This window comes from Electrophorus electricus, chromosome 14, assembly GCF_041902795.1.
Source record: "Electrophorus electricus isolate QZ-2024a chromosome 14, ASM4190279v1, whole genome shotgun sequence".
NCBI classification, from domain to species: Eukaryota; Metazoa; Chordata; class Actinopteri; order Gymnotiformes; family Gymnotidae; genus Electrophorus; species Electrophorus electricus.
The window spans coordinates 5,907,318-5,933,436 of NC_137510.1; the positions used below are offsets into that span (position 1 = coordinate 5,907,318).

General features: G+C 42.3%; 1 protein-coding gene across 1 annotated transcript; it reads left to right on the plus strand.

Annotated features, from left to right (window-relative positions):
• The first annotated feature begins 4,782 nt into the window (after positions 1 to 4,782).
• Positions 4,783 to 10,954, plus strand: sbk1 (SH3 domain binding kinase 1). The gene is made up of 4 exons (XM_027011705.3): positions 4,783 to 5,382; positions 6,600 to 6,787; positions 7,087 to 7,289; positions 7,982 to 10,954. The coding sequence occupies exons 1-4, from the start codon at positions 5,345 to 5,347 to the stop codon at positions 8,747 to 8,749; spliced, it is 1,197 nt and encodes a 398-aa protein (XP_026867506.2). The 5' UTR covers positions 4,783 to 5,344; the 3' UTR covers positions 8,750 to 10,954.
• Positions 10,955 to 26,119: the final 15,165 nt, after the last annotated feature.

The window sequence follows — 26,119 nt, forward strand, 5'->3', positions numbered from 1 at the left end:
TTTAAATGAAATTTGAACTTTGCTCATTGCATGACCCAAACTATAAGCACGACTCATTACAACATGACCTTGAAAACCCGTTATGGTCTTTCATGGTGGTTTCCATGGTAATGTCCCATTTTTCTCCATTTTTCCTTTTGCTGTTATAGTCGTCTGACACTAGGGGGCAATAATCAATTAGCTATCGTCTGTAGAAACTGAGTCTTTTAGTAAAGCAATTAGTTAGACCTTTGAAACCGAATTTGAATCTGAGCATACATCCTTGTCCTGAACTGGCAGAATTGAAAAGGAACCACAATTCTGAGACCAGCTGTAGCTGTCACAAAATTGACTCAATATATTGTCAGCCAAGTAGTCTGCTTCTAGTCTCCTTTTTTTCCTTTAGTATTTTAAGCTATTACTGTGATTACTGTGTCCAGATAGTTGTTTGACAAGAATCAATACTGAGGGCTAGGAATAGCTGGGAAGGTCAGGTGTAATCAGTACTAGATTAATAGTGATCGCTGGGTAGGTCAGGTGTGATCAGTGCTAGATCAATAGCAATCGCTGGGTAGGTCGTGTAATCAGTGCTAGATCAATAATGATCACTGGGTTGGACAGGTGTAGAACAGCTAGGTAGCACAGCTCCAGTTGCACAGTGTAGATCAGGTCTTTAACTACACTGTGCAATAACATGTGAACTTTATTGTTTCGCAGACTAAAATAGATGGATCCTATAGAACTTTTAATACTGGAATTTTAATTTGGTTTTAGACTTTTTCTTTTTTCTTTTACCTAAGATCTTTAAGTGACAGGGCAATTAAGTTTTCAATCAAGTATATATTGCTGATCCATAAATAAGGCAATTATCAGATTATTATACTAAAAATATGAACAAAGGTGTTTCTAAAATGTACAGTGTATGATTTTAGACTATACTTGGCCTCAGGTACATCCCTCTTCAGTGTCCAGTAGTAGTCTGCCAACATAGAGGGGCTTTACTTTCCTTGTTCCTGCTTTTCCATACTATACATAATCACATATGAGTACTGGAACAACAACAACAAAAAACTATACACATAGTGTGATAGAGATATTATGGAAACATGTGCAAAATGATTCAGCATGCAGACTGAATTTTCAGTTGGGACTGACTTCAGCTGAGGGACTTTTGGAAGGCTTTCAGAAGTCTTTTACCAGTTTCATCCCCAGTGATGTCCTTGCAGACGGCAGAAACAATACATGAAAAAGAGAGAAAAAACTCAAAATTTCTCTCCCTTTAGAGTAATCCAGCACACTTACTTTCTCTCTTAAGTAGGAAGCTTCCTGTATCAAAGACTTTATTTTTCAGATGACAGTTTAAATGTTGTCACTAATTCATTTATTATTCATTACTCATGCTTGTTGACAAGCATGGACTAGAAGGAAATTATATATATATATATATATATATATATATATATATATATATATATATATATATATATATAATATTTTTATATATTTATGCTTTTCCAGGCATTTTTATCACAATTTTTATCCCCTCATTATTTGAAAATTCCTAATTATTGCCCTAATAATTCAGAGAGGTACTTTTAGCGTTATTTCAGGATTGTTTCTCTCTTATTTGATATGTGTTTCTTTGACCTCCTGAATAAGTTATTATACTTTCACTCCAGTGAAATAATAAGCCATCGTTTAAAACTTTGAAAAAAGAATACACTTCTACTGTTGTGTTCCTTAGCATATACAATTTAAAGGTAACAATAACTGTAATACATATATTTGAGAAGAAAAATGTTTTGTTGAACAAATTACCTTAACTGAAGAACAATTTTTGAGTTTAGGATCAATTTTATTCATGCTGCCTCACACACATCCTCCCCGCCAACACAACTACATACCCACACACAACCTGTTGTCAGAAAAAAAGATCATAAATTACATGAGCTTCATACTGAATGAAAATCTTATTTAACAAAAAGAAAATTTTAGTTACCTTTATTCTAAAGTCCTTTATTATTGTTTTGTACCTTTATTGTAATGTGAAGGTTACTGGTGGTAGAATGATGGTGTGTGAACCCTTGTAATTAGTATGCCTAGAACCTTGTATATTGGCTCAATCCGACCCACTGCTGTAGCTGCTCTGCAGTTCAATATGTTCACAGGTATTTTGATGCATTCTTCTATAAAAATTCATTCAGTTAATGTATATTATTAGGGCATATTTTTAAAAGGCTCTGCTTCAGCCATTTGAAAGGAGCTGAGGTCACACTTGGCTGTTTTTAAAATATCATTGATCAAATCAGACTCAAAAGCAAATCAAAATATAGACCTGTTTGTCACGGGACGCTCCACGAGTCACGTGGTACGGCCTGCCGCGTGCAGGGGGTTCGCCCATGTTTGTAACCACACCCCCGTGAAGGCACGCACCTGTACGGGATTACGTGTTTGTGCGTCTATTTAAACCCACGTCAGTGCGTGCCTCACCGTTGGTCATTGTTAGTCTGCTGTTAAATGTAAAACGCGTATGTAATCTTCGTTCGGTGTTATTAGAGTCTATGTTTTGTTACGTGTATGAGACATGTCTTTCGTTCATGTTGTATATGCGTGCCACCGTTGTTGTTCATGTCTTTTGTTAATAAATGTGTCACCTCATCGAGGGAGTCTGTGCGTCCTGTTCCACGCCCATCGGCACTCGGGCCAGCAGATCCGTTACACTGTTTAAGTCACACTACTGTTGACTTAGTCTTTTGGTTTAAATGATCATTGCATGACCCAGCCTTGTTTGAGTTTTAGATCAGGTTTTAGAACAGGAAGATTGTTCTGTATATTTACCATAAAGCTCAGCTTTTATCCCATATGCTTACAAATTATTGTTCGGTTTTAAAATAGCATTGATTTAAATCAAATCAGACTAAAATACAGACCTACTTGTTCTGAGTCACACTACTGTTGATTTAGTCTTGTGGCTTGTATCACTGCATGACCCAGCCTTTTTTGAGTTGTAGATCATGGTATTTTAGAACAGGATGTTTGTTCTGTACATTTACCATATAGCTCAGCTTTTATCCCATTTGGCTACAGATCATTGTTCTGCAAGAACTACTGAGTATCCAGGCAAACATGTCTTGGGCAGCAATGTTTCCTTTTTTTTTTTCTTTTTTTTAAATTATTTGTTATTTTTGGAGTGAGAGAGAGTAGTGGTTCCTTACATGAACATCACTATGTAGTGATTTACTGTTTATGAGCAAAGGCCTTATCAAGTTTCCTATACCAGTCCTTAATTATCCTTTTTTTTTCTAATTTGTTTAAGGTTTCTTCCTCTGATCTTCAGTCCAAGAGAGTACAGCAGCAGTACAGAATGTCTTGCCGTCACGCACTGGCAGCCTGATGATGGGAGCCAATGGAGGCACAAGCCATCATGTGCCAGATTCCAAGATTTTGATTAAGCCCAAACCTGGATTAAGGAGAACCAGTAGTGAATCGTCATTGGCATGGCAGTTTAGTCCAAGACTAGACCTAATAATCCATGTCAAGGAGACAAGCCCTGGAAGACATATTATAATCATTTCACAGCTCAAGAGCATCACCAACTTTTCCTCAGATGACTTCAAAAATCCCTGTTGTTAGATTGGTGGTCCACAGTTGAACTGAATAAACCATAAGCCTCTAGATTGCCATCTTTCAAGAGATAATTATTCTAGACACACATTTTTTCCATAGACGTTCTTGATATTTAAACCAATAAGGATATGCCAATACTAAAAAATACTATGTGCATTGTTAAATACGTCTGCTCAGCTGTTGTCTTGTTATTCATTATGATCTTAATAATAATACGTTACATTTATGCACCACTCATGCAGTAAGCCAGATCACAAGCTTGTTCTCACAAATGTACATACACTATACAGACTTTACAGGTAGACATGCATGCTTGATCACGCTCACATTTTTACTCTTGCACACACACACACACACACACACACACACACACACACACACACACACACACACACACACACACACACACACCAGACACTTACAGATAGAAACCGTGCTGCTTCAAGGGTTTTGAGGCCAGGGAGTTTCAGGAGAAAAACAGGTCGCCCTGAATACAGAGAGGAGGGAGCTAACTGAAAAGTGGGACATCAAAAAAAGTGAGACATGGGAGTGGGACAAGCAGAATGATGAGAAACAGTGAGAAACCATACAAAGAGGGGAGACAAAAATGAGACAACAAGGGTGGTAAAAGAACAGAAGAGAACAGAAGAATGGTGAAAGGACAGAAGAGAAGAGAAGAGAAGAGAAGAGAAGAGAAGAGAAGAGAAGAGAAGAGAAGAGAAGAGAAGAGAGAAGAGAAGAGAAGAGAAGAGAAGAGAAGAGAAGAGAAGAGAAGAGAAGTCCCTAGACAGCAAAAGGCACATTGCCTGTTTTTTCCTGTTCTGTTCTGTTGCCTGTAAGGTACTCTGCCTGTAAGGTACTCTGTTTAAGATCACTGTGTGCTCACTTAAAAGCTTGGTGGAGGTAAATTATGCAGCTGTTGTTGGCACCAGTAGCTGACATAAAACCATGATCACCCATCCACCCCCCCACCCACCCTCCCCCTCTCCACACACACACACAAAAAAAAAATATGTCAAGTGTATCTTTAGAATTATTGTGAATTTGGGACTTTCTCTGAATATATCTCAGGTTTCCCTTCTTAACCTTACCAACATATGTAGTATAAACTGAGATCCAGGCACTAGGACCCTGTGCTCACGTGAGCGTTCTTGGGCAACCATAAACAGGGACTGTATTCGCGAGAGGGACAAAAAGCGCACAATACATGGGATTTAGCTGAAGAGGGAGGACGCGAAGAACATATTTTCATAAGGGCTTCTGGCGGAAAGCATGCAAGGAAGGACCTCTGTATTCGAGCACAGTGAAGTAGGTCATTTACACGCGCACACATTCGGGCACCAAGGAGCAAGGATAAACACAGCGGCAGCCTCGCGCTAGATTTTAATATTGTGCTGGACCTGAAAAGAAAAGCACAAACCACCGCTACGAGAGGATCAGAGGAAAATAAACACAGACAAGAAATCAGTCAGAAGGAAATGTTTTGCAAAAATCCGATTGACTTATTTCTCCCACTACGCACCGGCATGTGACTTCATTCAAGACATCTGAAAAATATTTCCCAATAAAGAAAATTCAGATATTTAGGAACAATTTCGGTTTCTCGATGGAACAGCAAGGATACCTCTACCACTCCACTTTAAACTAGAACTTGCCGTACGCCAGCGGCTGGTGTGCCCGTGTCTCGTTGGACTTCATCCAGAGATCAGCGACCCGGTATTCCGAACGCGACGCGTGGATGCAGGAACATGCTACAGAGAGACAGGGCGCCAGCAGGTGAGAGCCAAATTACGCACACTCCGCTTCCGAATTTAGACACCTTCACCTGGAAAATCCATCGACATCGTTCTGAAAGATGTTTTTACCCCCCGTACTTTTATTTTTTAGGTAGAAACGCAATTAGCCTGTTATACAGCTTCTTTTAATGCATGCTATTATTCGTACTTATATTACTTTTTGTGTTTTAATATTTGGGCATTTGGAAGATAAAATCAAAGTACCAATCTTTAGACCCAGGAGGGATCATTGTAGTTGTAACAACTGCCGAAAAGAAGTACTTGTCTTCATTGTCAAGTTAATCAAAAATAAAAATCAAATTAAAAAAGAATGCTGTGTACTTGAATTAAATTAAACGCATTCTTCAGGGTGTGGATAAAATGAGTGTATGGTTGTGACTGGAACCTTAATTCTAACTGTAAATATGCCGCAATTACACAATAATTAGAACAGATCAGAGAGACAGAATAATTTTCAAACGGTTCTGCTCGTAACAAAGGGGTCACTAGAGACCTAATACACAGGTAGTTTGTGTGTGTGTGTGTGTGTACACGTGTGTGTATTTCTGTGTGCACTGATGTGTATTAACATGGTTGTTAATGATGTCTGTGTTCTCAGACTGTAATGCGTAGTCTCTGTTTGCAGAGAGAAATGTGACTCCAGATGAGGGCATAAATATCTCTTGGCAACACTGCTGATCTAGGGCCAGTAGCCCACAGGCAATGTCAGTGCATGCAGTGCGATGTGTAAGGTGGAGATTGATCCTGAGCCAGCAGTCTTACTCTTGAAAAGCAATGTGTGAGTGGTGTGGTAAGAACATAAGTAGGAAATGTGGCTAAAAGATGTGGCTAAGAGAAGGAAAAGCCTAAACCTCACTGGATGTATGTATGTATTTGTGTGCATCTGTGTGTGTGTGTACGCGTGTGCACGCATGCATGTGTGCATTTGTGTGTGTTTGTGTGTGGTGTACATTTTGTGGGTGTGTGTGTGTGTGATATTCCAGTCAGGGTCAAGAGTCAGGTCATACGGCAGACTGAAGCTCCGTTTTTTTTTTCTCTGCAAGTTGCTGTCTCAGGAGACGTGCACTCATGTGTCCTCTCAGACCGTTGCCTCTGACTTCCAAATGAGAAGTCTGAGAAGCCATGAGCACAGACCAGACGGACAAGGGCACGAATGTATTGCCTTGATACCTAATAATAATACGTCGTGTTTTTCAGTGCCCATTTGGGTGTGTCCATGGCAGGGCGGGCCGTTGGCAGTATGGGCATGGTCCCGGTGGAGGACATGCAGGCACTGTCGATTGCCACTCTCTCTGCCTCTGAAGTGGAACAGCAGTATGAGCTGATTGGTCCATTAGGAAAGGGCACGTATGGAAGAGTGGATCTGGTTGCTCACCGCACACAAGGTAAGATTTAGTATGTAGGGGTGTGTGTGTGTGTCTGTGTGTGTGTGTTTGATGCAGTTAAAGCTATTTAAGATGCTATCTGGAGGAGTTGCATTTAAACTGACAACCATTGCCAAATAAATAAATTATATAGTAAATAAACAAAATAGTTACAAAAATAACAAAATAAATGCTAAAATTAGCAATTTAGCCTCAGTGTGTTTTTACACTGTTACACTAGTTGTGAAACTGGAGAATATTTTGGTGGCAACAGTGATTTCACTGGTCATTCTCTATGTGTGCATGTGTGTGTGTTACAGGCACAAAGCTGGCTCTGAAGTATGTGAGCAAGAACAAAACCAAGCTGCGAAGTTTCCTGCGTGAATACAGCCTGACGGCTGCGCTGAGCTGTAGCCCGTTCATCATTAAAGCCCTGGATGTCCTGTTCGAGACGGAGGACAGCTACGTATTTGGCCAGGAGTACGCGCCTGCAGGGGACCTCTTCGACATCATACCTCCCCAGGTAGGACAAGCCCATTCCCCTAGCTGCCCTGCCCCCAAGAGGGGTGTGACATCCAAGCCATCCATGCTGAACGAGCGATCTCCAAGGGCTGGGAAACCCTATTGATCGGGATATCTGATCAATACAGCCCTCGCCCTACACCTCTGCAGCTGTGTCCTGTACCTAAGAGGAATAACAGTTTTTCCAGGCTGCCATCTTTAATATTTTTTTATGTGCGGCTTATCATGAAGAACGTTAAACAGCCTCAAAAGCAGGTGGCTCTCGTGAAGCATTCTGATTCTATGTGGCTCTGTTGCTGTGCAGCTTTTGAGCCACAAGAACAATACACCTGTGAGGTCAGCACTTTGATCATAGAAAAGCCGTGTTTACCAAGTCATTACAAATAATGTCATCCTTCGTAAGTTCATATCTTGGTCAACTGTCATTCCCTTTGTCTCATTTGCACTTTCTTTTCCACCTTCCCTCGCTTGCTCAACACTCACCCATCTCTGGTGCCTCAGCTTTGTTTACTTAGTGCTGAATCAAAGCTCTTTATAATTACAAAGCCTCATTTCTTAAATTCTCCTCACCTCAACTTTCTACTTTTTTCTATCCCTTCTAACCCTCTCCCTTTGTTTCTCTCTCTCTTTCCCTTTGTCCCATCTTTCTCTCTCTCTCTCTCAACGCTCTCTCTCTCTCTCTCTGTCACTCAGTCGGGTTTGCCAGAGGAGATGGTCAAGCGCTGCGTCCAGCAGCTGGGTTTGGCTCTGGACTTCATGCACAGCAAGAGTCTGGTGCACCGGGATGTCAAACCAGAAAATGTCCTCTTGTTTGATGGCGAGTGCCGGCGCGTGAAGTTGGCTGACTTTGGCATGACACGGCGGGTGGGCAGTCGTGTCAAACGTGTCAGCGGCACCATCCCATACACAGCCGCCGAGGTGTGCCAGGTCACAGGTTCAGAGGGTGTCGTCGTGGCCACCACCCAGGATGTGTGGGCCTTTGGCGTACTGCTGTTCTGCATGCTCACTGGAAACTTCCCCTGGGAAGCAGCGTTGCCTAGCGATGCCTTCTACGCAGAGTTTCAGCGCTGGCAGAGGGGGGCATGTCCGCCGGGGGCAGTGCCCTCACAGTGGCGCCGTTTCTCAGACGACGCTTTGCGCATGTTCGTCCGGCTGCTAGCGCTAGAGCCTGAGCGGCGCTGCGGCGTGAAAGAGGTTTTCTACTTCCTAAAATATGACCTACTTACTCATCACCGCCGTCGAGCTTCCTGCAGGGCCTCAAGGGGCGTGGCCACACGTGCCCACAGACACACTGATCCCTCCCCACCATCGGGAACTTCCTGTCTTCGACCCACCCCTCTCAAACGTAGCATCCTGTCAGAGCCGCACTCCTCGAGGGAGGAGGCTTCCAAAAGCCCCTCCCCTAATCGTCAGGACAAGAGTAAGATGGTGATGGCCACGCCCATTGAGATTTGTGTATGAAACTACACTTTCTTCTACACCCAGAAGATAACAACTGCTTAGTTACAAAATCTATGAATTTTTAGCACTCCTATACATTCATGTGAGGATGGCAATTCAGATTTTAAAGGGATTCGTGCCAGTGAGCTGTAGGACTGTAGCTGAAATTAGAATCTCTGCACTGTTCTTCTTTAATGCCAGTGAAGCTGAACTTTAGACAGAATCTCATCAATACAGGAGTAATTACAGCACTCACAAAGTCTTATGCTTCCTATTGAAAAAAAGCTCATTATGATAAGAGATAATTTTACGGGCTAGTTTCATTAAAGTCTCTAGGTCAGTTTTCCTCATGGTGTTGCCAGTCTGTCTTCAGGTTAAAACTGAGCTGGTCTTCATCCCATTACAAATGCCATTGTACTGAGTAGGCCCTCCCTCCATCAGGCAGCCTAACAGAGGGCCAGTGTTCTCAGAGGTGTTTGACTGAAATGCATCTGCACAAATGAGACTGCGAAATGTATGTAAACTATACAGTCTATACAGAGAAAGGACCACAGCCCAGTGGTCATACCAACATTTGCAGGGATACAGGACTTTACACCATTCTCTTTCACCCAGGCATGCATATGACAATATCAGTAGATGACAGGGATACTTCTTAGGTATGGATGTGTGTGTGCCTCTGTGTGTGTGTGTATGTGTGTGTGTACGTTTGTGTTTCTGTATTGCTTAGGAGATTGGTGTTAAGAATTTTGCCTTTGTTGAGACAAACCTACACCAGTTTGGTTATTTACAGTTCAGTATAGCACTGAATTTGAGATGTTTTATCTGGAGCAAAGTTAGTACGTTTTATCAGGTAGTGCCACTATGTAGCTTTTTAAATTTTTTAAATTCATAAGAGATAGGCTTTATTAACTATTAACTTGCACAGAACCCATATGTAGTAGCCTGGATATTAGTACATGTTTACAGAAGTTTGATTGGTGGAGAACCTTTTAGCTTAGAATATTTGGGTTTTCAAAAACAGAAAAAAACAAAATAAAAAAATGACAGGTATTCTTTAAAGCATCTCAGACATTTAAAATAAGAAGAGTAGAACATGGTAGTTAAAACAGTCCAGCACCGAGACAGAGACTGGCAATTAAGTAGCAGTGTCGGGTAGCAAGGTGACTATTAAGCTATGTAGCGAGGTGTGTCATCCAGAGTGAATGCGCTGATCTGAGATCATCGATGCAACATTGAGAGCACAGGGAGCTGATCTTAAATCAGCTGTTGTATATGCAGTTTAGGCTCTGGGACCTTTTCTGGTCAGAAAATCGTGGACTCCCTTCCTTTACTTACCCTCCTTGGTGACTTCCTGGAAAAGGACTACTTCATGAGGCTTGAGGCTTGCGTGTCAAGGCTGACATCAGCTCCTCTTACAAGGGATATGATTCCTGAGCTCATGTGAGACATTACACTCACTCACTGCATCTCCAGCACCCGAAAAAGCTCTCTGGCCACCAACCCGGGAGTTCACGCCTTTACTTTGATGCCTTTACTTCATCTGATCCAAAGAATGACATCACCATCAGTGAGCTCGGAGAACCACTTATGAAAGCACACAAACACACCGTCCACAGGTGATCAAATGGCCGTCAAAATGCTTTTTGCATTTAGCTGCTTGATGTCCTCTAAGCCTCGAGTCCAAGTTCTGCCGTGACGTCCGAAGCTCTTTGGGACTACATGGACTGGCAGTTGAGGCACTGGGCTGGCATTCACCTGAAGGGGAGGGAAAGCACTCACATGAGAGCCCGTCCACACCAAAAGAACTAGTCCAGGTCTTGGTCTGGCAGTGAGTTCAAGTGACCAGTAGAGGTCGAAACTTACCCCTTTTATACTGGGACGGACTTGAAACCTTATACCCCAGTATGGTTGTCCCCAGTCCGACCTGTTCTGAGAGGCAGCCCACACCTACCCCAGTGCTCAGATGTTTTTGCTTTGTATGCTGTACACACAAGTAGCTCTTAGCGATCCTGATTGGGTCATGTGTGTATTTGACACGTGCACAACCACCCCTACCCAAGTGCATGACTTGACATTTCACCTTATGTATTACGTGTGTGCTAGCTGATATAGAAATGCCCTGAGCGCTCATGCAGAGATGTGTTCTTTCACTAAAGGAGTTTGTATTTTTAATTTCATCAGACAAGTGAAACAGGTCATTAAAGTTGTGACATGGTTGATTGATTCACTTTATGCCTCTTTCTCTTTCTTCACTTCTTTTTTGTTCTTTCTCTCTCTGTCTCTCTCTCTCTCTCTCTCTCTCTCTCTCTCTCTCTCTCCTTTTTCACTTGTTACTGTTTTTTTTTCTTTTCATCCCCAACTCTTTGTCCTGCTTGTCCTGTTCTCTGATACCTGAAGGTCACAGTGGAGGTAAGGTGTGTACCTCCCCCTGTTATGTGCTAATGAGCTGTGTCTATTACAGGCTTTTATAGAGGTGATCGTATCTCTTATGGGGAGATGTGGAGGGGGGAGGGGAGTCTGATATTAAGTGCCAGCTTTTCAAGCATAGGCCTGCTTGAGTCAGAGGTGATGGAGATGTTCGGAGCGCATGTGAGTGTGTGTGTGTGTGTGTGTGTGTGTGTGAGCGCACATGTTGAGGAGCTCATTAAAGCATGGTGAAATAGAGCACTGAGATCCAGCCTTGAGGGAGTCCAGCAGAAAATGAGAGAGGGAGGGAGACAGAGAAAGAGAACAAATGCAGATGAGCAGAGGGGATCTTATTCTGAAATCCTTTAATATCCCATAATAATCACACACAGGCGGGAAGGCATGCAAGAGGAATTTCTGATTACAAAACCCGTAGTAACTGCTATGTTGGTGTATATTTAGCACACTTTACATTCATCCTTTCAACTCTGACTGAATTTACTCGTTGTTATTAAAGCCTTAAAGATGCAGTGATTTCTATAGAGTTTGATTGCAGTGATTGTTAATTGCCTTTTTAAGAGTACCAAAAAATCCCACATTCTTTTTGTTTCTCTCATACATGAAAACACAGACACACTTAAACATGCATACATACACAAGAACACACACACACACACGGAGTTCTGCACCCATTGCAATGTGCTAGTAATTGTGTGTAATAGTATAAAATCCCAAGTCACATTTCTTTATCCAATCACAATTGCTGTCAATCTGCCAATTCTTTCCAGCTAAATAACAGTGAAATCAAAAGTATTGAAAAAATACTTTGTGAAGTAAATGAGGAAATGAGGATTTGTTTGGCTCATTTGTTCTTGGTTATGCTCAGTGAAAGCAGAAGAGCTTACACTTGAGATATACACTAACGTACGAAAAAGGTGGATTTAATTTTCTTTTCCTGTCGAATCATTTTCTGATAGCATCTGCATCCCCTGAAAATCAGAATGTACCACTGGCAAGAATTTCTCTATTTTTTTTTCAAAAGTGTAAGTGCTAAATTTAGTCGGTTCTTACTAAAGAGGTTATCCTTTACCGGATGTGTTATGTTGCAATATGTACACACAAAAATACACTGGACATTTCAACTCCAGTTAACCTCCAGACACTAACAAAGAAATGGCTGAATTCAGCAGCTGAAGGGTGTCCATGGCACTGAGCCGTCTCTGTGGGGTGGTTAGAGCATTGATTTCTGCTATTACAAGGAGGGGGGAAGAAGTAGTCACTTTCACAGGAAGTAAGATTCATGCATTACTATGGCAACACTGCAGACTACTTCCAGTGTTGTCCGCTCCTGTAACATGGTGAATGTTCTTTTCCTCCTTTTTTAATTTGCTATCTCTCTTCCTCACTTTCCATCCTTCGTGTTTTGGATTTCTGAGTGAGCCTCACCTTCTCAAAATGAACACAAAGACAGTGCTGATGCTCACATACATAACTTCCAACCACACACACACATAACACACCCCCACACACAGACGAATGGTGTAAACTGAAATGGTATTTCTATTTTTAGATAATCTCTAGAGAGAGAGAAAAATATAAGGTCTGTGTAATAATTCTCTAAAATTCCAACTTGAAAAGGTCCCTCTCTCTACCTCTCTTTGAGTGTGTATGTGATATGTGTGATATCTCCCCCCCCCCCCCCAGTATAAGCCAGTCAGTCCACACAGCCCCAGAGACTGGAATGGCCGCAACTACTCAGAGGGAGGAGGGGAGGGAGGAGGGGAGTGACTCGGGGTGACAGGAGCAGGATTTGTTCTCCGTACTCTGCAGAGACTGGGAGGAGATCAAAGCACTTATTTCCATTAGTTAACACTAAGTCATGCAGAAGGACACAGGTATTCACGTGTGTGTGTGTGTGTGTGTGTGTGTGTTTAATGCATGAAGCTATTGTGGTAACAACATTCCTTTAAATCTTTGATGTAAAATCCTTTTATGGGCACACATGCTTTTAAACTGTGTTCTAATCCTTCTGAAGAAAGACTAATTCAAGTGAACACAAATAGGGAAGGTATGAGAGTAAGAGAGAGAGAGGCAGAAAGGTCATAGTGAAAGATGGACAGTACCTTTTTACTGGAGATTAGCTTTTCATTTCCTTTATTTATTCATCATTCATTCAAATCTTTCTCCCTTTACTTGGAAAGCCATTAATGATGTTTAAAACAACCTTTTCTCTGCGGTTGTTCACGCAACACACAAATACACACATAGACACACAAACTCTCAACTCTGTCTCATCTCAACTCAACTCTTGCACTCTTAAATCCGCTTTGAACAAGCAGCCTGCTTTAAAAAGCAAACAAACCAAAGGCAAACGCATGTCTCATTTCATAGCCAAACTAGCTAATGGAAGTCAATAATTCATCGCTGATATTGCATGTGTAAACACAGTAGTGCTGCATTAGTGTCCTTGATTTGCAGAGAGGGTGGTCACAGAAAGCATACTGAAATGGTCTCCTCTTTCTTGTTGCATGCTTAAGACACACTAACACCTCCTGGAATTGTTCCTGTTAATGTCCAAAGTAATCCTTAAAATGTAATACACTAACCTACGGTGGTGCCTTGGATCACGTCTATTTGATTCAGATTATAAGGGCAGCACGTGGCACAGCTGTGTCTAGAACCTAAGCACTAGCCATAGGGTTCTTCTATAAAATAGTAAGCAGTGTGTTTACCTGATCTGTCCTCAATGCTGTGCTCAGAGCAGTTTATTCACATCACGTTCGATGCCTTAAGCATATAAAAACTCATCTGTACCATACTCCCTGCAGCTAACACCCAGAAAGAAAAAAAAACCCTGAATACATGTAGAAATGTCCCTCACTTTCACCTTTACACATTCTGGGCCAACTTCGATATCTCTCTGTATCTTTATATTTCTCTTTTTGAGAAAATAGCACATTGCCTTCCCATGAGTCTCCTGGCCGGCTAAGAAGATTTATTACCCAGCATGCTTGGGGCTATCTGTACAATCAATGAGGAAGAGGACAGCAAATCAGAGGGGAGAGAAAGACAGACAGATAGAGAGGAAGAACGTGTAAGGAGGAGAGTTATTTTAAAGTGTAGGAAGCTCAGGAGAGAAGCCAAGGTGGAGAAGTAAAAGCAAAAGGAACAAGGGGAACAGAGAGAAGGAATTTCTAAAAGTTCAGAGTGTGTACAATTAATGGAAAGAAAGAGAGCCTGTGTGCATGTGAGGAAACGCACGCGTTATTTTCATGCATCACATTGACGAGACTGCCGTCATGTTTGACTTCCTGTTGCCATAGTAACACCATTTCATGCCGCACCTGACCTATATATGTGATGTATGAACACAAACACGCATCGGCTATCTGCTTGCAGCTGTCTGCCGTACATGTATGCACATGCGTGCACAGGTGTACACATTACACACACGAGTTCCCTCTGCTCGTCATGCTATTTGTTTATACAGGGTTAGAAATACACAGCTCTCCCATTCACTAGTGTAAGCGCCATCTCTCTTCAGAATACTAATATTTGATGTTGCTGAATGAAAGAACACACACACACACACACACACACACACACACACACACACACACATGCATGCAAAACACACACAAACTCAGATTGAACCATTGAATCCTTATGTGTGTACATATGCTCTCTAAGACAAAATCTGTGATGTGTTAACACTCTCAGACTGACTCAACACTTCATTCATCTAAAAGCTGTCCCACTGTCTGACAATCTCGGTCACACTCAGTTCAGTTTACTTAGAATGGAAATAGAATGGAAAAGGTTTTCCTTATCTCTGCTTTCTTTCACACACACACACACACACACACACACACACACACACACACACATACACACGCACACTCACACGCACACACACACACACACACACACACACACTCACACATACACACACACACACACTCACACACACACTCACACACACACACACACACACGGTGGTGGGGGATCTAACAGACCAATAAAATACCTCAGGCATTCTGCAGCAATCTTAATGGACAGTTCAATGGCAAATTCCTCACTTGAGCTGTTTGTCCTTTGTCCTGGTGTTGACTAAGTTTCGTCTCTCTGTCACTCCCTCCTCTATATATACGTGCATGTTTTTGAGGAAAAGATTTGAAAAAGAAAATCTAAGACAAAGATGATAAACCATAGACAGAATATTAGGAGCCATTAAAGGCCTCAAAACATGATGGAATCAGATGTCATATGTGCGATGGGAGCAGGTGTCATGTGTGCGATGAAGCAGGTGTCATACGTGTGATGGGAGCAGGTTTCATGTGTGCGATGAAGCAGGTGTCATACGTGTGATGGGAGGAGGTGTCATGTGTGCGATGAAGCAGGTGTCATACGTGTGATGGGAGCAGGTGTCATGTGTGCGATGAAGCAGGTGTCATACGTGTGATGGGAGCAGGTGTCATGTGTGTGATGAAGCAGGTGTCATGCTTGTGATGGAAGCAGGTGTCATGCTTGTGATGAAGCAGGTGTCATGCTTGTGATGGAAGCAGGTGTCATGCTTGTGATGGAAGCAGGTGTCATGCTTGTGATGGAAGCAGGTGTCATGCTTGTGATGAAGCAGGTGTCATGCTTGTGATGGAAGCAGGTGTCATACGTGTGATGGGAGCAGGTGTCGTGTGTGATGAAGCAGGCGTTGTGTGTGATGAAGCAGGTGTCATTTGTGTGATGAAGCAGGTGTCATACATATGCATCAACCAATTGCTTGTATGCTACAGATGTGGAAAGTCGTATGCCTTCATACGGAGACTGTAGTGCCACCTTGTGGCTCTCGATTGTATTGCACCATCAGTTTACAGCTCAAGTTCGGGTCTTTTGCATAAGTCCTGACAGAGTTTCCATGGTGACACATGGACCCGATGCACTTTCACCGGACAACTGATTCTAGTGTACTGAAAATATTTTTGCTTAGTGTCAAATTATTGATGCACTCTTCCAAATCCAGTATCTAAGGAAAAGCTGTGGCTACTTTAAGTTAGGACCCAGGAGGACACTATAAACTGAATGCTCTAAGGGAACCTGTCTTTGCTTGTCAGCTCTGCCCAGAAGACAGAGGCTCCTCCAAAGATGCCTAAAGGACAAAATCATCTTCTTTTGGAAAGCTTATGTGAGGTGCGATACAACTGTTATTAGCTTCGAGGGAGCTGGATTTTGACTGTGGCATTTTGCATCAAAATAGCATCAAGACCAGTTGGAAAAACAGTGACCAGGTATGCACTTCAGCCAAGCTCCCCAGAAGTTTCGAAGGCTTCATCTAGGCAGGCACAAGTTCCACCACAAGAACAACAACAATAACAACAACAAAAAGACCGGTGCTGAATTAACACCGGCAGAGTCAACTGAACTCTTGCACTTTTCATATTTATCCAGCTGGACATACATAATCATTCAGAACAGTGGGATATTTTTTTATTTTCAGAGGAAGGTTAGTATTCAGAAAGACTGATCACACAGTTACTGTGGAAAAGAGTTCAACAGTTACTTCCATTTACTTGTGCTCCATCAATTCTGTTTCTCCAGCTTCATTTTCTTTATTATATCCAAGTAAAATTGGATTTACTACAGATAGGTAGTTTTCTGGAGAAAGCAAGGATATTCATGCCACTCCGTTTGCAGCATCTTTATATGCTGCAAGACCTCCAGTACACTTGATATTTTGATGAAAAATCTGCTTTTTAAGTCTACTCTTTTTACCTGCTTCCTACTCAAGTTGTTTTGTAAAAAGCTACTTTTACTTCTATTTGAGGTTTTCCTTCTTTTTCTCTTCAAGGTATGTGTACATGTGTGGGTGCTTTTGACTGCAGACGCCACTGGAAAACAAGGCAAAACATTTAATAAACCACATGCACCCTAAACTGAGCTGTATGAGGGAAATATTGTGCATTCTGCAGTAATAGTCTTTCTCCCTGCCAAGAGAAAAAGTCATGTACCCACTCACAGAAGCCTGGAACTGGTGGTGCCATGGGCCCAGCTCGTCTCAAAGCACGCAATCTGTGAAGGGTTCAGTCAGAATAGTCCAGTGGAGGCTGAGCCTCCTACAATTTACATCTGAGCCATAGCCTCTACGTCACCAGTGACTTGGCCACAAACGGTGCTATTGATGGTTTCATTCAGCTCTTTCCACCATCTGCTTTGGCTACATCTTAGTTGCCAAAAAAAACAAAAAAAACATGGAGAGCTAATATAAGCTTCGCTGCTGCTGCAATCTGTCGGCCAGCTCCTGTCACCTTCTAAATGTGGTAGAGCTTTAGATTGCTCCCCACCCAGAGAGCAGTCATTTCCCAAGGCCCTGCACTGTGCCCTAGCCTAGCCCCTTGCTGCGCTGAACTGTGTCATTTCCTGTTTATTGAAGGATGCTGCAACCCCTGCAGTGTGGGGAGACATTGGACTTGCTATGTATCAGACTGGGAAGAGTAGAGGTGCAGCTTGCTGTGTCAATGGGTGAACAGGCTGGATCACCACCAGAGCGAGTGCGTAGTTGGGGTCATGACCACACGTGACCACCTGGGTGTGGGCATGCCTCTCAGTGATTCCCACACTCCCGTGGGAAAAACGGATGTCACATATTGGTATGGTTCTGCTTTTGACCATGAACAAACATGGGTTTCCATGACTGCTGCTACACATGATGTCAGACAAATTGAGGTTTTCATTCTTTCCTGTTGAAGTTATAAATATTCTGAGAGAGGAAAGGGTGGTATTAGCAAGGGCTGGGCCCCGGCGAAGCTACATAAAGCTCTGCGTATGAGCAAATTGAAAATTAAAGTAATGCTGATGTGTCCTTTTCTATCTTCACTCCATATGCCATTCATTCCTAAACCCTCATTCATGCACCATGAAATACAAAGGTTAACAGTTACGTCATCTGAGGAGAGTCAAGCAATTAGCGCCTCCTGTTACGGCCTGGTGTAGGTTCAGACTGCAACAGAGAAAAGAGGTGAGATGCCAATTGCTGTTTATGTTGATTTACTCAGTAGGGGGTTGAAACCTCAGGAAATGGCAAGGCCAAAACAAAAAAAAAAACCCCACAAAGGTGAACACAGAAATTAAAATACTTTAAGCCTCAAAATAAACATAAATGGCATCAAAACATTAACAGTCGGGCAAAACAATCCAAAATGGAAAAATCAGAAGAAGAGCTCAAAACCAAAGTGAACAGCCACACTTATAGGAGCCCAAAGTCATACGTATCCAAATATCAACTTAAACCACAAAGAAGCAAGAAGCCCAACAGTTACATGCAGGCTGATGAATTTGGCACATCTTTTATAGGGAGTGAGGGGCCAGGAATTAGCCAGTCAGGTAGATGTAGGAAGGAGCATCCAGTTAGGAGGAGCAGCAGCTTGGATGATAGAATACATCTGGAACAAACCTTGACAGAGCAGACCAGACAAATAATGACGACAGGGGTCATAGCACTTGTCACGGTAATGTCTGGTAGTTCTGCTAGTTCACAGTGACGTTAGGTTACACTGCTGGTTCATGGTGATACTGGTTAGCACCGCTGGTTCTTTTTCCCATATGACTGGAATGGTGGTAGACATTTGTGTGTCATTATATTGTAGTGAACTGGTCAAAAAATCAATGTCCTAACTCTCAGTAAGCTTTGTTACACTTATTTCAGAGAAATACATAAAAGAAGATCAACTTTTATGATAGTTTATAATACTTACATATATATAATATAAATATATATCAAATATTTAAGTATATATATATATATATATATATATATATATATATATATATATATATATATAAACTCATTAAAAATATCCTCTTCATCTCTACTCACTATCTGAGTGGTATTCCAGAAAGTGGGTTTAATAAGCACTTAACCTTGAGCTCTGAGTTGATATAACTCAACCTGGCATACCCAGATTTATCAGAATCCAGAGCAGTCAGTTAGAATTGAGGACGGTCAGCTGTGAAGCCCGGTCTTAAATGGTGCCCTACGCCCTGCAGTCCCCCTCAAAGTCCACAAAGTCCACCATGCTAACCGATGGTGTGCAAGTCCTCAGGAGTGCTTGCTTTAAAAGCAGGCATGTGGGACAGATTCACAGACCTTCCAAGCCATCCATCTATATTGTACCTGACAATAAACTGACAATAAAATTATTATCAAAGATACTAGTTTTCACTACTAGTTTTCACTATCATTTTCTCTCTGCCATGACGCTCAGACTTCATGACTCAAAGTCATCCATTCTGATCGGTCCTCTCACCTGTGAATTTTGGGTAATAGGCCACTTCTGAACCTGCATTGTTGTGGTCCTCGCAGAAGGCTGCAGTAAGGGCCCAGAGAGGGTGCTTGTGAACACTGCTTTGATCGCCAATAGGAGTCGTTGTTGTTACAAAACAGCTTTACAAATGTCCAAGTCCAAGCCCTCAGTGAGCAAGCCAAGGGTGACAGTGGCAAGGAAAATCTCCCTAGCGCATGAGAAAGAAACCTTGAGATGAACCAAGACTCCTCTGGCCAACAACAGACTCCACAATAGCAATAATGTAAATAATCAGGAGCAGAATAAGTAGTGAGTGAGAGAGAGAGAGAGAGAGAGAGAGAGAGAGAGAGAGAGAGAGAGACCCATCCCACACAAGAACGTCCATAAAGGGCAATGGAGAAGTAGTTGGCTGGGGTGGAGGTGTTGTGGGTTACAGCAAGGGGCATCAAGCAGGTGGTGGGAGGAGCCATGGCAGCCAAGACAGCTCAGTAACAACATGACATCATGACATCATGACATCATGACATCAGTGTTCAAAAGTTCAAAAGGATGAGATGATGCTGGCTAGTTCATGTATGTTGAATATCATGCATGAAAATTACTAATGACTTGGTTTGCACAATACTTGCTTGACATAAACTCTAATATAGCATAGCTAGCTATTTCTATGTGAAGAATAGTTGTGCTATTTCCATGACAGGGATAATGCTATAATTGTCTTAAAACTAATACTTTCACCCATTCACATGTCACCATAACCTTGGCTAGCTCTGTTGGTCGGGAACTGGGCTTTTAATCTCAGTGTTCCAGGCTCAAGTCCCTGGTCAGGCCAAAAATGCCAATAATTTTCTTTCAAATAGAAAATTTCAAATGCAATCGCACTGAGAACTACCTTAGTGAATCAAACATCTTCCTATTGCTCTTTCCCAAGACTGCCTACTATGGCCTTGACTTTTTCAATTAAATATGACCGATCACGTTGAACATGTGCCCTAGCTGTCAGGGAAGGGACTGGCCCACTAGCTGAGATAAGGCTAGTCCTCTTGGTGTGAAGTGAAAAAAAGGAAAAGCTTACATGCTCTTATAGCTTCCCTGGTAGAGCAAGGCATCAACAACACTAAGGTCATGGGTTTGATTCTCGGGAAGGACATGTACTGCCATATTGATAAATATTTAAGCTGACCTGGATAAGAGCATCTACTAGATACTGTAAATGTAATGTCACTTGAGGGCCCATTATCAGCAGATAGCTTTAGTGTGGTATGCACTTCACCTTAAGGTTTCTTCCTGATGGATTCAAGGTCGTCATGTCATTCTCCCATTGAGATGGTGTTGGATGTCTTTGCACATTTGAGCAGAGAGAGAGAAACTAACAATTGGCTAAATATACTGCAAAAGAACTTAATCTCTCACATTTTCACACTGCATATATAGTGCTTTTTACAACAGATGTTGTTACAAAGCAGCTTTAAAAAATGTCCAAGTCGAAGTCCTTAGTGAGCAAGCCAAAGGTGAAAGTGGCAAGGAAAATCTCCCTAGAGCATGAGAAGGAAACCTTGAGAGGAACCAAAACTCAAAGGAGGGGGGCATCCTCCTCTGGCCAACAACAGACTCCACAATAGCAAAAATGTAAATAATCAGGAGCAGAATAAGTAGTGAGAGAGAGATAGAAGAAAAAATAAAGAAACCCATCCCACTTGAGAAAGTCCATAAAGGGCGATGGAGAAGTAGTTGGCTGGGGTGGAGGAGTAGTGGGCTACAGCAGGGGGCAAACTTTCACTCTGCAATTTAAAGGGAACAGAAGAAGACATTCATGCCAGTCAATATCACAAGTCTGATTATATGAATAATTATTTAAAACCATTTTGAATGAATCATACATGTTGCAAAGATATGAAGTATGACCCCATGGACTGAATTTCTCACTATGATACTCATGTCTGAAATTATATGATCAGGGCAATGTCATCAAGTGTACAAGTTAAAGGGAAGTTGAGCCATCTCATTTTCAGTAAGTCCAAAGGATAGACCCTGGCGTAAACCCAAAGGACACACCCTGGGGTAAACCCAAAGGACACACCCTGGCGTAAACCCAAAGGACACACCCTGGGGTAAACCCAAAGGACACACCCTGGCGTAAACCCAAAGGACACACCCTGGGGTAAACCCAAAGGACACACCCTGGCGTAAACCCAAAGGACACACCCTGGCGTAAACCCAAAGGACACACCCTGGCGTAAACCCAAAGGATAGACCCTGGGGTAAACCCAAAGGACACACCCTGGCGTAAACCCAAAGGATAGACCCTGGGGTAAACCCAAAGGACACACCCTGGGGTAAACCCAAAGGACACACCCTGGCGTAAACCCAAAGGACACACCCTGGGGTAAATCCAAAGGACACACCCTGGCGTAAACCCAAAGGACACACCCTGGCGTAAACCCAAAGGATAGACCCTGGCGTAAACCCAAAGGACACACCCTGGCGTAAACCCAAAGGACACACCCTGGGGTAAACCCAAAGGACACACCCTGGCGTAAACCCAAAGGACACACCCTGGGGTAAACCCAGAAGACACAAGCTGGACTGCACCCAAAGGACTCACCCAACCTTAGCAAGAGTGTGGGAAGCCATGTGTGGCTGACCCTTTGCCCATGTCTCAGAAACTTCTGGAATTAAGAAGTGTCTCTGTTTTTCCATCAGCTCCTTCGCTTGCAGTTTTGATTGGTTGATTGAATTTAATAGATGGTTTTAAACATATATATTACAGTTCTTCATCCTTTACACACATTAAAAACCATAGTACAATAAACCCTAAAGTTTATCTCCATTGTGGGCCTCATCACAAAAATGATAAGGACAAAAAAATGTTTTGTACTCTCAAAAACATCTGATTAAAACATCTGCTTGCTGTGATGTTTCCAGTTAACTATCTTTTGAAACCCAGTTTACTGTTCTCTGCAGGAGGTTTTATCCATACCAATGCGGCACGATATAAAAAATGTAGTCTTACTCAGTTGAGTTCTAAACCTAATAGGATTAAAATTTGTCTGACCATCATTAATCATGGAAATGTAATAATAATATATTTTAATAATAGGTTTTATTTATTTAAACATTTGCCCGAAAGAGTAATCTAATTCACAGTCGCACTTGTTTCCATGGTAATCGTTTCCATGTTTCTGGGAACAACCTTTCTGTTGTAGCAGGTACATCTGTGGAAAACAACGCAGCTGGTTGGTGTTATTGTTAAGTGGCTCACGCGTTCACACGGGTTTGGTGATGGCAGCACAGAAGGGACGCCAATGGCACAGGGAGACCTCATGTCTGTGCTACCTTCTGGCTCTTTTGTTATAGCTAAATGGTGTTTTTGTTCTTTGTCATACAGCTTCCTCTCCTGTCTGATCTGATGCTGATGCAAGCTCAACTGTGCAGGGGGTTCCTGCTCATCTACCCTCAGGACCAGTGTGAGCCCCATGCAGCCACCAGCATGTTCCACTACTCCTACAGCTTTGCCTGATGAGATAAAACCTGCCACTTACCCTCCTGTTGAGATTAAAACATGCAGTTGGGAGTCATGGAGACTTTAGAAAACGGTGCATCACCTCCTATCTCTGCACTCCTGCTGGACTCTGTGTTTTCTGTGCAGACTCTGACTAGAACTACTCATTGGTTTTGACTTATTAATCCAAATACCTCCCCGAAAGGGTTACCCTCATGGGTTCTTTATGGGTTGTTATATATTTCATTAATCATTTCTGATTGGTTGGTTCTCCTTTAATGAGCAGTGGTTTGTGGGCCACCTCCTATCTCACCCCCTTACAGGCCTCTTCTTCTATAACTGAACATAAAGTATTAATTGATGTCTTTACCATATAACAGATGCATCACACAACCATGAAAATCGTTTTAGGTAGCCTTCCCCAGTTCATTGAAGATGAAATGTGGCATAACATATTGTTCACATACAGTTCAGGAAGACAAATGGATTCAACTTTCATAAAACATGACATCATTACACTAACAACATATGACATGTCATATGTATGTGCTGTGAAATTTCTATTTCAGTGGTGTTAAAGAAACTGTTAAAGAAACTTTCTTATGAAAGTGTTTTACTCCATTGGATACTCTGATCAGAGTGCACCTACTGTACCCGTCCGTTAATAAGTCTGCCAGGTCGAGCAAGGTCATACACACTCCGATAGAAATAGTTCCTTAAGTGGTGCCCTGTCCATGTTTTATGAATGTTTTACTGCCATGGGCTGTGTGTGCTTCTCTGTGGAAATGATGCAGAACCTTTCCGTTGCTTTTCTTTAATCCGCAAGACATCAGACCTCTTTGCTCTCCAGGGGTGTCACACTATTTCTCCTTCGCTATCATCCAGATTGATTCAAGTAGAAAACAAAACTTTAAAACTGTAAATTTTAGTCAGAGGTAAGAAGGTGATTGTGTCCAGTGCTCAGAAATACACAAATACAGGTGAGGTGATTCTGAGTCATGTAGTTTTAATATAAGCATGCATGGAAACTCATTTTGCAGTGTCTCCACTGAAGCTCACACAGTGGACACACAGGACCTACTTTCGACAGCTGATTGATCAGTCATCACTTAATTTTTCAGCATACTAGCACTTATTAGCACTCTAGCTGTTTTTTTCTTCTGTTTTTTGCTTAGGCAAGCATAGATCCTCTAAGATAGTTATTCACATTGGAGCTAACGATATATGTCTTCGCCAGTCAGAAATGACTAAAAATAATATTGAAGAGGTGAGTCAGTTTGCGAAGGCGATGTCTGATGGTGTAGTATGCTCTGGCCCCATCTCTATGCGGTGCAGCGATATAATGTATAGCCAGTTATCTTTGCTGAACTGCTGGATGTCCAAGTGGTGCTCACAAAACAATGTTGGGTTTATAAATATTTGGAACACATTCGAGCATGGCCTTTTAGGGTGGGATGGTATCCATCCTACCAGGGAGAGTGCTGCTCTCCTTTCCTGTAATATAATGATGGACCTAATTAACCTATGACAATCAAGAGTGGAGGCCAGGCAGCAGATAAAGAGGCTAAACCAGCAGTCTAATGGTCGCTATGTTATGTCACCCGAGGTACATCATATTGACACTGTGTGATAAGTTATGATAAGTGAAATCCTAAGAGATAGATTTAATGTACTTTCTCTAACAGAAACCTGGATCAAGCCAAATACAAGTACATAGCTTTAAACAAAGCGTGTCCTTCTGGCTACAGCTACGTACACCGCCCTCATCTAAGTGGCCATGAAGGTGGCATTGCAGTTATTCATAATGACACATTAGGCATAAACCAGAGAGATGGTTATGATTTTGAGTCCTTTTAAATTATTTTTACTAGAATAAATGATGTAGCCAACGATAAGAAGCCCACTTAGCCTCATCCACTAACTGGCATCTACAGGTCACCAGGACCCTATTCAGAATTTATTAACAAATTTGCAGATTTCCTCTCTAATCTAGTAGCTTTAGTAGAAAGAACCATCATTGTTGGTGATTTTAGCATTCACTCTGATAGTGCCAGACAGCATCAATCATGTGACTGGGAAGAACGAAGGAGGACCTGAAATAATCAGGATAGTTGGGAAAGCTGGATACCATCATGAGGGAAACGGAAAGGATGAGCATGGACCTAGTGGGAGTCAGTGAATTGCACTGGATTGGATCTAAAAATTCCACTCAGACAACTACATCATTTACTACTCAGGAACAAGATGGAAAGGAGAAAGGGGGTTGCCACTGTGGCCAATAAAAGGATCGCAAGGTGTGTAGCAAGCCCTAAATACATCAGCGATAGGATCATGTCCATCTTCATCAGAAGAAAACCTCTGAATGTGACCATCATTCAAGTCTATGCACCAACAGCAGACGCATCAGAGCAGTAAATTGAGGACTTCTATGCCCAGGTCCAGAGCGCACTCGACATAACCTCAAAAAAGGACATTGTCTACATCATGGGTGATTTCAGCGCCAAAGTTGGAAAAGGAGAGAATGCTGGAGTGGTCAGCAGACACAGCCTAGGGAAGAGGAATGATGCCAGGGACCACCTTGTGTAGTCCTACCAGGAGAACAAGTTTAGAATTACCAACACCTTCTTCACCCAGCTGAAGCAGCACCTGTACACCTGGACATCCCCAAATGGGCAACATCGCCATCAGATCAACTACATCCTCTGTCAGCAAAAATGGAGGGGATCAATTTTATCCATGAAAACATTTCCAGGCGGAGACTGTGGGTACGATAACCAACTCCTTATAGCCAAAGTCAGGGTTAGATTAAGCAAGATGCATGTTGCTCCTCCTAACTGGAGGCAACATGCAGAAGTTCGATGTCAGCAAGATCCCCACACAATATGCAATCAAAACAGGTTTGACTTGCTGAGGAAGGAACGAGGGGACCCAGACTAACTGTGGGTAGAAATCAAGGAAACCATCACTCACATTGCATGTGCCGTACAAGAAGCCAGTGCATGGTGGGAACTGGCAAACTGCAATCATCCTCCATATTGCTGATAAGAGAAGAGAGGCTAAGGCTAAAGGCAGGCAGGATAAGGTGAGGTGACTCAGTGCTGTCTTCCAAAGAGAAGCCAGGAAAGACAAGAACAACTTCCTGAATGCCCGATGAACAAGCCTCAAAAAAGCCTATAAAAAGGGCCA

What these genes read in the sequence shown, in the direction of transcription:
- sbk1 (XM_027011705.3), top strand. Translation starts at nt 5,345, where the DNA reads ATGCAGGAACATGCTACAGAGAGACAGGGCGCCAGCAG. An exon ending in GAGAGACAGGGCGCCAGCAG is followed by an intron (nt 5,383 to 6,599) that starts GTGAGAGCCAAA and finishes CGTGTTTTTCAG; the next exon opens with TGCCCATTTGGGTGTGTCCA. An exon ending in TCGACATCATACCTCCCCAG is followed by an intron (nt 7,290 to 7,981) that starts GTAGGACAAGCC and finishes TCTGTCACTCAG; the next exon opens with TCGGGTTTGCCAGAGGAGAT.